The sequence below is a fragment of the Culicoides brevitarsis genome, chromosome 3 (assembly GCF_036172545.1).
Source record: "Culicoides brevitarsis isolate CSIRO-B50_1 chromosome 3, AGI_CSIRO_Cbre_v1, whole genome shotgun sequence".
NCBI lineage: Eukaryota > Metazoa > Arthropoda > Insecta > Diptera > Ceratopogonidae > Culicoides > Culicoides brevitarsis.
In genome coordinates this window covers 367625-379541 of record NC_087087.1, presented here as the reverse complement: position 1 = coordinate 379541, position 11917 = coordinate 367625, and the positions used below count along the sequence as shown (strand labels likewise).

At 31.0% G+C, this 11917-nt stretch overlaps 5 protein-coding genes across 5 annotated transcripts; 3 read left to right on the top strand and 2 right to left on the bottom strand.

Annotated features, from left to right (window-relative positions):
* Nucleotides 1-1454: 1454 nt before the first annotated feature.
* Nucleotides 1455-3103, top strand: LOC134833456 (protein Cep78 homolog). Its single transcript, XM_063847772.1, has 3 exons — nt 1455-1698; nt 1760-2525; nt 2581-3103. Exons 1-3 carry the CDS (start codon nt 1455-1457, stop codon nt 3101-3103), a joined length of 1533 nt encoding a protein of 510 aa, XP_063703842.1.
* Nucleotides 3104-3113: 10 nt separating this feature from the next.
* LOC134833803 (adenylyltransferase and sulfurtransferase MOCS3) lies at nt 3114-4534 on the bottom strand. The gene has a single exon (XM_063848258.1). It carries the CDS (start codon nt 4504-4506, stop codon nt 3163-3165), a length of 1344 nt encoding a protein of 447 aa, XP_063704328.1. The 5' UTR covers nt 4507-4534; the 3' UTR covers nt 3114-3162.
* An 83-nt stretch (nt 4535-4617) lies between these two features.
* On the top strand, nt 4618-7320 carry LOC134833033 (nicastrin). The gene is made up of 5 exons (XM_063847187.1): nt 4618-4792; nt 4857-4952; nt 5014-6711; nt 6769-6976; nt 7038-7320. Exons 1-5 carry the CDS (start codon nt 4741-4743, stop codon nt 7060-7062), a joined length of 2079 nt encoding a protein of 692 aa, XP_063703257.1. The 5' UTR covers nt 4618-4740; the 3' UTR covers nt 7063-7320.
* A 149-nt stretch (nt 7321-7469) lies between these two features.
* Nucleotides 7470-9651, bottom strand: LOC134833035 (N-alpha-acetyltransferase 80). Its single transcript, XM_063847190.1, has 3 exons — nt 9506-9651; nt 8359-8458; nt 7470-8116 (listed from the first exon to the last, which is right to left on the bottom strand). The coding sequence occupies exons 2-3, from the start codon at nt 8449-8451 to the stop codon at nt 7616-7618; spliced, it is 594 nt and encodes a 197-aa protein (XP_063703260.1). The 5' UTR covers nt 8452-8458; nt 9506-9651; the 3' UTR covers nt 7470-7615.
* On the top strand, nt 8558-9831 carry LOC134833034 (mediator of RNA polymerase II transcription subunit 6). Its single transcript, XM_063847189.1, has 2 exons — nt 8558-8870; nt 8930-9831. Exons 1-2 carry the CDS (start codon nt 8674-8676, stop codon nt 9507-9509), a joined length of 777 nt encoding a protein of 258 aa, XP_063703259.1. The 5' UTR covers nt 8558-8673; the 3' UTR covers nt 9510-9831.
* Nucleotides 9832-11917: the final 2086 nt, after the last annotated feature.

Genomic DNA, 11917 nt, shown 5'->3' with positions numbered 1-11917 from the left:
ATCAATATATATATTAATTGTAAATATTTAACCGACAACAAAAACTAGAATATTTCAACTTGTCACTTCTGAAAAAATAATATCTGAATGTGAAAAATTGTTTGTTTTTTATCACCTAAATATTGTTTTGTGTACGCGTTTCATACATAAATCGATTGAATTAGTGCAATACCTAATAAAATAAAATTAAAAAAAAAACTATTAACTTCAATCGCACACAAAAAAATTACACAGTTGAAAATGAACGAAAGAAAGGAAAGAAGTGAAAATTTGGAGACTGTCTTTAGTTTTCGTTGTTTGACTGTTTGATAATTAGATTACATCTCCATTTCTTTTAAGTTAATACTACATAAAATAATAAATTGAATGTTTTGTGACGGGCATGGTTTTATTTGTTTTGTTTATCTTTATTGAAGAATGTGTAAAAAAAAAATTAGGGACTTTGACTTGTGTGTAGCAAGTTTTAATGTAATAATAATGATAATAAATTTAAAGGAAAAATTAACAACTTTTAATGTTTAAGTGCGGTAACTTTTAATTAGAATAATAAATTGATACACACTTGATTATTATTTCATAATTTTTAGAAATTGTACATTATTACACATAATATTTTCGCCTCTCCAACATTTTTATGTTCTTGCGCTTTATTTTTAAAAGTATAAAATGAATGAAATAAAAATGAGACACACGAAAAGCAAAAACTTGAATCCTAAAACATTGTTAGTTCTGCTATATTACACGAAATTATAATACATATTACTCTTTTGCTGTGTATTTAATTAGTAAACAAAATTAAAATAAATGAAAAAAAGGATTAAAATAATAATAAAAAATTTAAAAAAATATTTTGAAAAATTATACTTGTGTTCGCTTGTGTTTTAATCTTCTTTTCTCTCAACCTTCGATTTCCTTGCAAGGAAGAAAGAAAAATATATTTACCAATAAATATTTTATTTTGTATAAAGTATATTTTATTTACTACTGGATATTATGCAAAGAGGAATTACTTAGTTTAATTGTTTAATTTTTTTTTCTTCATACACATAAAAATCTGAATTGTTTGAGTTTATTTACAAGAACCAACATAACCACATTTGAAAAATAATTATAATGAAATATGGATTATTTTACTGTATGATGTATAAAGAAACAAAAATCGTAATCTTGTAAAAACGTAGAATAAATTTTTCCCATTAATATTTTAAAAATACATGAAAGTATGGTAATCACGCAAAAATTATAAAAATCTTGTTTTATTTAATTCCAATCAGAGAATAGATATTGGTATTGAAAAGTAAGTATTTCGCAACATAAGCAAGTCATGAGAAAATTGTTCATCAAAAAATTTTCATATATTTTTTATACATCCGCCTAAAAAATCAAACATAATAATTTTATATAAAAAAACGAAAAAATATTTTTGAAAACTTTTCTTCTATTTGAATTAAAAAATGCCTTTGATGAAAGCACACGGTGTTCGTGCAAAGCCTTTTCATTTGCGATATCTGGAATTGTGCAAAAATAAGAATGTTCTTCCATTACAAGAAGTTAAAGCAAAAAACAAGAATTATAGTACATTGGATTTTTTCGCGGATCGTGTTAAGCTTGATGATTGGAGTCCCATTCTTAATGCTCTTTACTATGATACATCATTACACTATGTAGCAATAAAATTAAGAAAAAATAATTCGAATGGTAAGTTTTTTTTACAAACTATACATAAAAATTCTCGTAATATACAATTTGCTTTTCAAAGTATTGGAGAACGTTAATTCAATTAAAAGAGCTCGTAAGATCCATGGAACTCCTATTTTGCTTACGAATCATATTTTCACGCAATTTGTTTCTACAATAAGAAGTTTCATGCAAAATAACGAACATTTAACGACTTTATTGCTCGAGGGATTGCCATTGAAGGATAATTACATCGCTTGCATCGCTAATGGATTGTCTGAAAATCATTCCATTAAGAATTTGAGTTTTGCTCGAAGTGCATTGGGAGATAATGGATGTGAAAAGATTTGTTCGAATATAAAGATATTGACAAATATTCAGTGTTTAAACATGTCTCAATGTTCATTGACGGCAAAAGGCGCAAAATGTATCGCAGAATTGCTAAACTATCAGAAAATTATTCGATTCGGTAAAGGATGGGAAAGTACTTTGCGTTATCGCACAATCGATCCTGATACTTTGCCCGGCTTGAAGAGAATTACAATAAATGGCAATCAGATACACGATGAAGGAGTTTATTTTATCATGGAAGTCTTGAAAGAAGATGTTTGGATTAAATCGATTGAAATGCAAAATTGTGGCTTAACTGACGATGGAGCAAAGATGATTTTGGATTGTCTCGATTACAATAAAACATTGTTAATGGTAGATATTGACGGCAATAATATCATCTCAACTGAACTTGTGCATATGATAAAAGTTCAATTAGGCATGGATGTAGATGAAATGACGTCGGAGTCTGAAGATAGCGGATCATCTGAAGCAAAAGTTTCTGTTCAACAATTAAAGTAAGAGAATTTTTTTAACATCATATGATCTTAAATTTGAATTAAACCTTTTTAGGGAAAAAATCAAACTTTTGGAATGCCAATTGCAGAATGAACGTATCTGTTCAAGAAAAATTGAAGAACTGAATGAAGGTTTGCGCACACAAAATATTGAAATGCAGAAAAAAATGGAATCAACCGAAGCTTTCTCAATTCCTGATGGTTTTACATTGATCGAAACAGCTTATTTAGATCATTTAATTGAACATCAACGATCGCCAAATACACAGAAGAACGACAATAAGGATGTTTGTAAGAAAACTAAACGTGTCGATAAAGCACGAAGTGAAATAGTTCAAAAGAAAGCTCGAGTAATTGAAGGTTCACAATCTGCTTTTGCGAGATTCCCAAGTGCAGAACGCCCATTAGTATCTCCGCGAAAACTAACATTTGTTGAGAAAAATATCGGAGATACATGTAACAACATTTCTGAACCTTGCGAAGAAGATATTTTAAAAATATTCATGAAGAAACGTTCAAGCCTGAACGACAGTCAAGTAATTAACGTCGATGGAGATCCAGAGGGAAATGAATATTAAAACAACAAAATTTCAAGTTTTATCAAATTTGGAGTATTAGCATAAAAATATGATTTTTTTTAGTACATTGGAAATTTTGGATCAATATTTCTGCTCCATGCGTGTAAACCGCCATTAATGTCTTTAAATGTTAAATCTGGAAATATTTTTGATAGTCTTTGAACTGCTAATTGTGAATCATTTCCTCGTCGACAAACGACAAAAATTGGATTTTTTTGAGCTTTATCGATAATTTTTTTGATATCTTCAGTTTTTCTGTCATCCAAAATTTCTTTAATTGGTACATTAATAGAATGAGGTAGTTGACATATTTCAAATTCGTTTTTGCTTCTCACATCGATAAGCAGATGATCGTTTTCGCAATATTTGGCATTGAATTCCTCAACAGTTACACGTTCATTCGAGTCTAAAATACTCAAATGCGAATCCTTGTCAGTAGCTTTCATGCCACAAAATTGTTCATAATCTATTAGCTCCTTAATTGAGGGATTTTCTCCGCAAACATCACAATTGTTCTTTTTTCCGCGTAACTTGACATTACGAAAAGTCGTTTCCAAAGCGTCATAAATCAAAAGTTTGCCTGCCAAAACATTATCGTATCCTTGTATGATTTTTGTTGCTTCCATTGCTTGCATCGTACCAATTACTCCCGTTACTGTTGCGAAAACGCCTCCATCGCCGCAATTCGTAACAGCATTTGGCGGAGGAGGTTTTGGAAAAACACATCGATAGCAAGGACTTCCATTGAAATTGTATACCGTTAATTGCCCTTCAAATTGCAATGCACTGCCTGAAACTAAAGGTTTTTTGAGCATAACACACGCATCATTCAACAAATATCGCGTTGCAACATTATCAGTACAATCTAACACAATATCGAAATCAGAAATTATCTGACAAGCGTTTTTGCTGTCTAATTGCGTATTGAAAGTCGTAATTTTCGTATTAGAGTTTAACTTTAACAACGATTTTTTGAGAGATTCGACTTTCGGTACGCCTATCATCTCTTCCGAATGCATTAATTGTCGATGTAAATTCGTAATTTCCACAGAATCGTAATCTACAATGCCAATATGACCAATTCCTGCTCCGACAAGATGTTGAGCTGATGGGCATCCTAAACCTCCGGCGCCGACAATTAAAACGGAAGCATTTTTTAATTTTAATTGTCCTTTTACTCCGAAATTTGGAAGAATTATTTGTCGACTGTATCTCGCAATTTCATCATTCGTCAATTTGTCTGTCGCGACGGAAGTTTCTTTGGTTGTTGAAAGTTGTTCAGCACGTTGTCTTAAAGCTTCTAATTGATCTTCTGTTTCTTTTAAAACATTGTCGTATTCGCTTCGTTGTTTTTCAAGCACTTTAAGCTTTTTCTGACAGAATTTCGCTTGTAACTCATCCATTTCGCCGGATCGTGTGATTTCCCATGAGAACAATCAAAACAAAGAATTGACGTAAGGCAGTTGCTCAATGAACATTTCAAGCAAAGACGTCTTGATACTTTGACAATCCGAATTATCCTGAGTTGTTGCTATTAAAAGGTGCATTAAAAAGGGAGTTTTCGCCTTGAATCAGAGACCAAACATTGTAAATTGTTGTCTCAGCGTATTTGACTCAGGGCAATTACGAGGATCATCATGCATTTGCGCCTCTGTATTATATTAGGACTAATTAATTTTGTAGTTTTAGGTGAGTAATTTGTCCGGTTGTGATTTGTTTGTGCATCAAAATGAAAAGTTTTTCTTCTTTTCAGGTAATTCCTTAAGAACAAAAGACAAAATTTACAGTAATTTAAAGGGAACGAGTTGTTTTCGACGGTTAAATGGCACTCATTCTACAGGATGTTCATGTAAGATGTTTTATTTCTCTTTGTTTCGCAATTACCTGATGATTCATTTCCTGTTTTGTAGCTAAATTTGGAGGATCTACAGGAGTGTTACATTTAGTGCAAAGCGATAATGACTTAGAATTTTTATTTGGAAAGCCTCCATCTCCGCCGTACATTCCCGTTATTGTTCCTCGACTTTTCACACGAGAGAATATCTTGAAGCTAAAAGACCTTGGCTCGACAATCGTCAGCGGTATTGTTCTCATCAACAACAGAACATTGTTGGAAACCTTTAGTCACGAATCCAAGTGCCCAAATCAATTTGGAGGCCTTTTGCAGAAACAAACGTGTGACGCTACAGATCCCAAAAATAGTTGGAATCCATATGGCACAGATTTAATGAACGAAGATTTTCCATTTCCAATATACTTTGTGATAGAGCCTGAAGAAATAGCAAAATTAGTTGAGTGTTACGTCAAATTCAATAGTTTCGATATGGAACATCAACGTGATCGTTCATTATGTAGTGTCGAAATAAATACCCTTATGTCAGCAGCTGGAAGTTCAGAGACTTGTGTGCGACGTACAAGTATGATACGGAATTTGCAACCGACGAGATATTGTGATCCGTTGCAGGGAAAAAATGTGTATGCGACACTCTTTGAACGCGAAACAGTCGAAGATGGCGAACAAACAGTCGATCTTGCGGAAAAGTTCATCCTTGTATCAACTCGAATAGATACGAGTTCGTTGTTTGATGAATTTTATTTGGGAGCAATGAGTAGTTTGGTGCCCTTTGCGACAGTTGTCGGCGTTGCGCAATATTTAAACAAAGTTTTGACACCTAAAAGAGATGAAAATATCAAGTATAATGTGCTTTTCGTGATGTTCAATGGCGAATCATTCGACTATATTGGATCTCAAAAGTTTGTTTATGACATGGAACAAAATCTTTTTCCCAATAATAGTACTCTCAAGAACAAAATTACAATGGAAAACATTGAATTTATGATAGACATTGGAACACTTGATGATTTGTCAACAATTAACGTATTCCATCCAACAGACTTCGATCAAGCGAAACATTTGGTAACAAACATCAATGCATACAACAACGTGTACAACTTTGGAATCCAAGCAACAGATAAATTACAAGATAATTTACCTCCATTTTCGGCACAAACGTTCCTTCGAGCTAACAATTCATTCCCTGCGATGATTCTCATGAGTGAACCGAAGAACAAATATTACCAATCAATTTACGACGATTACAGAAACTTGAATTACACGTATCTCAATCTTACGAATGAAGATTTTATGGAATTAGAAGATCTCGATACACCGACTGTCGATAATATTCAATACAAAATCCGAAATATGTCAACAATTCTCGGAATGGTTCTCTATGAAATGATAACAGGACAAGATTTGTCTCCAGATTTTCGTAAACAAGGCGTTAATGTTGCCTTGATAGATGAATTTTTGTATTGTTTCTTGAAATCGAGTAACTGTACGATGTTTAAAGCTGTGTCGAAATTCAAGGAAGATGCGTTGCCAATTTATCCTCCAAATCGATACATTGGCGTAAGTACGGGAAAAGAAGCAACATTTTGGACATCTCAAATCATGGGATTTGTGTTGGGTAAAAAAGTTTCGAATACGAAAGAAGATTGTCAAAATTTGCCCTTGCAATGGTTCAACGGAATAGATGGGAAAGGAGAATGTAAATTGACGACACATAATGTATCAACTGCTATTAGTCCTGCATTCCTTATTGATGGTATGAAAAAGTTTTTAATTTTTTTTTTATAAATAATAATTAACCAATTTTTTTTAGATTACGATTGGAAATCTCACAAATATTCAACATGGACCGAGTCAACATGGAGCGAAATTTCCGCTCGTATTTTCCTTCGCCCATCAACAACGCACGAAGCATTCAGTTTTTCTGTAGGCTTGATCGTCATGACAATATCATTTATATTAGTGTTTTTAATTAACAGTCGGAGTGATATATTATTTGCGGATAGTACTTCGACAACACCGTAAGTTCATTTTTTTCCTCCTTAAACTTTTCTCAATTAAATTTTTGTTTTTTTTTCACAGGATTGCGCCTCCTGCAAGTTGTTGAAATAGATAACCGTTGTGTGACATCATTATCAGAATTCCCTTAAACTTAGAGCAAATCCCTTAATTTAAAAGTAATATTTAACAAGACTGCCGTGATTTCATTTTTTTTTTGTTTCTGGAATACCCAGTTTTTGTGATTATGATCAGATCATGCTTGTAATTATTTTACTAAATAATAAAAAAAATATCTTAAAAATTATTAATTTAATGAATAAATAAAAGCATTCTCTTTAACACCATATTCATTTTTTTCGTTCAATTTAATGTTTTTTTTACAACTTTTCAAGTCGAACGATTCTTTGAGTGTCAAGAGCAAGAAATTGACCGATTGAATGTCAAGAACGCAACGAACACGAATACGAATGTTTTCAATCATCGCATCGAAACGAAAAAAAAAATCGTATTTCGAAGGCACAAATTTAATTTCTTCAAGTGTGCGGTACATTTTATAAAAAATAAATTATTTTGCAATTAAAAATAAAAGTCACAATCTTAAACGCTAAGAAAAAATAAATTAATTTTAGGTACACAGGTTGTTGTTTGACAATTTGGTGCTACGTTAACAATTTCTTCATGTACGTTTTCTTTGTTGTCGAATTCCGCACGAAACTCCGATTGCCGAAGATATTGATGGGTTCGCAGATGTCGTATCCCAACCTTGAATAGAATCTCTGTTGATCGTATGTCGACAGATAAATTGTTTCAATTCCTTTGTCGCGACAATAACTTTCTGCACGCTCCATTAAAAGTGATCCGATGCCTTGTCCTCTGTAACATTTTGCTACAACTACTGACTCAATAAAACAGGATTTGCGATCGGAAGGAATTGGCGTAATTTTTAAATGACCTACAACGACTTTGTGTTTCATTTTTGTTACAATCAAATTGCACGGAAGATTGTCACAGCTAGATTGTAACGTAACAACTCTTGCCATCTGAGAACGAGGCCATTGGGCATTAATTAAATCTGCAGTTTGTAAAATAAGCTTCGGATAGTTATGAACAGGCACTACATCGTATTCGTCGTCGTCGGATTGAATTTCCGGAGATTGACCCTGTTGAAAAGAGAAAGGAAAAGAAATGTTTAATTGAAATTCGAAAGGAATTTTCTTTCTTTTTTTACCATTATTTTGTACTTTTCGGATTTTGTAACATTAAGGGAAATATTCTATTTTTAGAAATTACTGAAGAATTTTTTGTTCGAAATTCATCTGTTTACGTTTTTTGACACATTTTCGAAAAAAGTTGCTATTGTATGGTTGTCTGTCGTTACATGGAGAAATGCGCTAACACTTACCTTTATGTGTTCCAACAGTATTTGACTGCTTCTTCTGATTTTCGTGGCACTCCAATACGCATTTAAGCTGTTGTCTACCATTTTTTTGCCCATTTTGCCTCTGAAAATGCAATAAAAATTAATTTTTTAAAAATGTATGTAACGTATTTCATCGGATCACAAGTTTTTCTTTCGCAGTTGTCAAATGTGTAAAGTGTCAAAAGGAAAATCGTAAACAACAAAAAGTTTGTTAAAATTTCATCTTCATTCGTTTTGTAGATTTATTCTGCATCGCAGTGATTTTTTTGTTGTATAATTTGTGAAAGTAAACAGCAAATGATGCCAGCAAGACTTCCGAATATAATTGCCGCTGAGAATCCTCTGCACATTTCGTGGCACGACTCAAATTGGATTCCCATTTTGAACACACAAAATGTTATGGATTACTTTTCGGAAAAATCGAATCCTTTTTACGAGAGAACTTGCAATAATGAAGTTGTTCGGATGCAACGACAAAGCATGGATAATTTGAGGTAATATCGAAACACTTGAATTTAAGAAAACTTATTTAAATTTGTGATTTCTTTTTCAGTAATATGATTGGCGTTGAATATATTTTGTTACACGTTCAAGAACCGATTTTATATGTGATCCGAAAGCAACATCGACATTCGCCGGAAAGCGTAACGCCTTTAGCTGATTATTACATTATTGCGGGAATCGTTTATCAAGCGCCCAATTTGGAAAATGTCTTTAGTTCACGAATATTGTCGACTGTGCAGCATTTGCAATCGGCATTTGAAGAATCAAGTTCGTATGCGCGTTATCATCCGAATGCGAAAGGGTATAGTTGGGATTTTTCAAAGACACCCGGAGAGAAGACAAAACCCAAGGAGAAGAAAGAACAAAAGACAAAAGAAGAAGCAAGCTCCTTGTTTCAGAGACAACGCGTTGATATGTTGTTAGTTGATTTACTCAGACAATTTCCTCCTCCGGGACAACATCAACAACAACAGCAAGGCACGAGTACAAGCGATACAACTGCAATTAAACAAGAACTCGAAGAGCCACAAGACTCAAAAGACACGAAAGCGGGAACGGAGAAAAGCGATATGAAACCTCCGCCGGAGAAAAAGATGAAAATGTCCTCAGAATTTATGCAAATTACCTAAATGTATTTCTTTTAATCGTGTTTCGCCCTGACCTATCACAAATATAAATTAAACAAAATCTATCGCGTAGACTGTGCACTTATCTTTCGAATAGTAAATAATAAACACGATGATGCACCTATAACGATAGTTGAAACAAAACTGTCTGCGCTCAGTCGAAATCAAACTTTTGTAAAGTAATTGATTTTGTTTTTTTTTCTTTCATGTGTGTAGTATCACGTTTAGAAACTCGTGTACAACAATGGCAGAGAAAGAGAAACAAAAATAAAAACAAATTAAACTTTAAGACGTTAAAATAAAGAAGAAATAAATATAATTCAATTAAGCAGTGGTTGTTGTTTTATTTTTGGCATACCTTTCTACTATCCTATATGTATTTGCGAAACGAAGCGCATTGTGACAACAAGAAATTGAACTTGTCATAAGATTGGGACACATGCCAATCAACAATTTAACCGTGAAGCAGTGAAAAAAATGTTGAAATTTTGTTGTAACATTGAGTCAGATCCGCATTTTCTCAAATTTAGAAAATATTTGATAAATTCTTATTTTTGCTTTGAAGGCTTCATTCTCATTTTTGTTGAAAAATCTAAAAATGGTTACTTTTTAAATAACTTTTTACAATATATACTTTTGTTTTTATTAAATATTTCAAATTGAATTATATCACTTTAAATATAATAATATTTATAATGCTAAAAATTAGTAATCATCATTTAAAACTGATATTTTTTTCTTGCAAAAATTCAAAGGTATCCATTTTATCATTTATTATTACCTTTACAAAGTTATCTTTTTCTTTTCTTATATTTATATATCATTAATATATAATAATTCTGATTAGAAAAAGGATCTCGCATCTGAAAACACTTAATTTTACAAAAACTTTTTGATCCATTCCATTGTGTTGCTTTGTATCAATATTAATAAATTTTTAATAATAATTCATTAAAACTTTTTTTTTGTAATTTTTTATTATTATTTATTATATTATGATTTACTTTTATTTATTGATGAATGTTTATCATTTATTAATATTCAAATATAATTTTATTTTTTGTAAATTTTTCTCATATGCATGTAAATGTTCTATTGTATTAATAATATAATTAATTAATGAGTAACTTTTTTGTATATGTATTTTGTAAAACTTGTATGTCAATTTGTCAATGTTGTAAGAAGTAATTGTACATTTTTGTTTATTATTTTTTTTTTTGATGTTCAGGTAATATTTACAATTACTTGTAGGTATGGTGTATGTTTCTCTATGAATGTATGAAAGAAATAAGATTGTTTCTTGTTTGCATTGAGGGTTTTTCTAATAATAATAATAATAATAATAAATGTTTTGTATTGTAAAGAATTCTAATGCTGGCACTCGAAGCTTTTATTATCACTTGGCAAGCTTTTACCACACCAATTTTTACTTTTATTTATTGTATGTTTAACTACTCAAAGACATTTAGATTTGTTTTAACAATTTAATGAAGAGATACAAGAAGAAAAATGTGAAATAAGGAAAAGTCATGCAAATGTTATTTATATTTTTATCATATATATGTATTTTGGGGGTTATAGTTTACTTTTATTCCTACAAAGTCACTATTTTTGATCTAAACTATGTTCTCCTATCTGTTTAGTTAGCATTTTAGCCCATTTCGTATCAAAAATCAATGTTGAATTGGGTCTGAGCATTTGAATTTTGACCTTGTCATAACTCTAAACAAATCTTGTGTGTGAAGAAATCTACTGAATATGCTTCTCATTATAATAATTATATATAAATGTTTTATATATTTTAATAATAAAAACTTTACATCTTCTAAGATGATTTCGATGTTGTATTTTTCTCTTTTTCCCTTAATTTATAACTTTTAACTAACTTTCTCTCTAATTAATTTATAACAAAATAACGATTGGATGTTTAGTTTATTTTTCCGCAACAAATAAAATTTTAGAATACGCTGTTAGTTGGAAAACAATTTTAGTTTAGGACACGGATCTACCAAGGATAAGTTTGTTTAACACACAATTTATCACATATTTTCATTATTATTGCTCGACAATTCAATTGAACTGATCTATTTTTTTTTTGTATTCAATTAAATTGTTTTTTTTTTCATAACTTTTTACTATATTAGGTATATAGAATGGCTTGAGATTTCTTTTGTGATGTGCTGAAAGTTACAAGATTTTTAGTGCACGTTAGACGAAAAATTATAATTAGATAAACATTGAATTTTGTAATGTAAATGTCACAATAAAAGATATTGATATGGTTCCATTGTTATTACATATTTTAAGTTATTTTATTATTATTTGTCATTTATATAGTTTTGTTATACTTTTCAAAGCTATTACACAACGAGTGGATAGACAAAAATGATTTATTATTATATTTTTAGTGA

Bases quoted from the DNA above. Each gene is read 5' to 3' on its own strand.
- LOC134833456 (XM_063847772.1), top strand. From the start codon at position 1,455: ATGCCTTTGATGAAAGCACACGGTGTTCGTGCAAAGCCTTTTCATTTG. The intron at 1,699-1,759 runs GTAAGTTTTTTT...TGCTTTTCAAAG, and splicing joins AAGAAAAAATAATTCGAATG to TATTGGAGAACGTTAATTCA. The intron at 2,526-2,580 runs GTAAGAGAATTT...AAACCTTTTTAG, and splicing joins GTTTCTGTTCAACAATTAAA to GGAAAAAATCAAACTTTTGG.
- LOC134833803 (XM_063848258.1), bottom strand. From the start codon at position 4,506: ATGGATGAGTTACAAGCGAAATTCTGTCAGAAAAAGCTTAAAGTGCTT.
- LOC134833033 (XM_063847187.1), top strand. From the start codon at position 4,741: ATGCATTTGCGCCTCTGTATTATATTAGGACTAATTAATTTTGTAGTT. The intron at 4,793-4,856 runs GTGAGTAATTTG...TCTTCTTTTCAG, and splicing joins AATTAATTTTGTAGTTTTAG to GTAATTCCTTAAGAACAAAA. The intron at 6,712-6,768 runs GTATGAAAAAGT...AATTTTTTTTAG, and splicing joins TCCTGCATTCCTTATTGATG to ATTACGATTGGAAATCTCAC.
- LOC134833035 (XM_063847190.1), bottom strand. From the start codon at position 8,451: ATGGGCAAAAAAATGGTAGACAACAGCTTAAATGCGTATTGGAGTGCC. The intron at 8,117-8,358 runs GTAAGTGTTAGC...TCTTTTCAACAG, and splicing joins TACTGTTGGAACACATAAAG to GGTCAATCTCCGGAAATTCA.
- LOC134833034 (XM_063847189.1), top strand. From the start codon at position 8,674: ATGATGCCAGCAAGACTTCCGAATATAATTGCCGCTGAGAATCCTCTG. The intron at 8,871-8,929 runs GTAATATCGAAA...TTTCTTTTTCAG, and splicing joins CAAAGCATGGATAATTTGAG to TAATATGATTGGCGTTGAAT.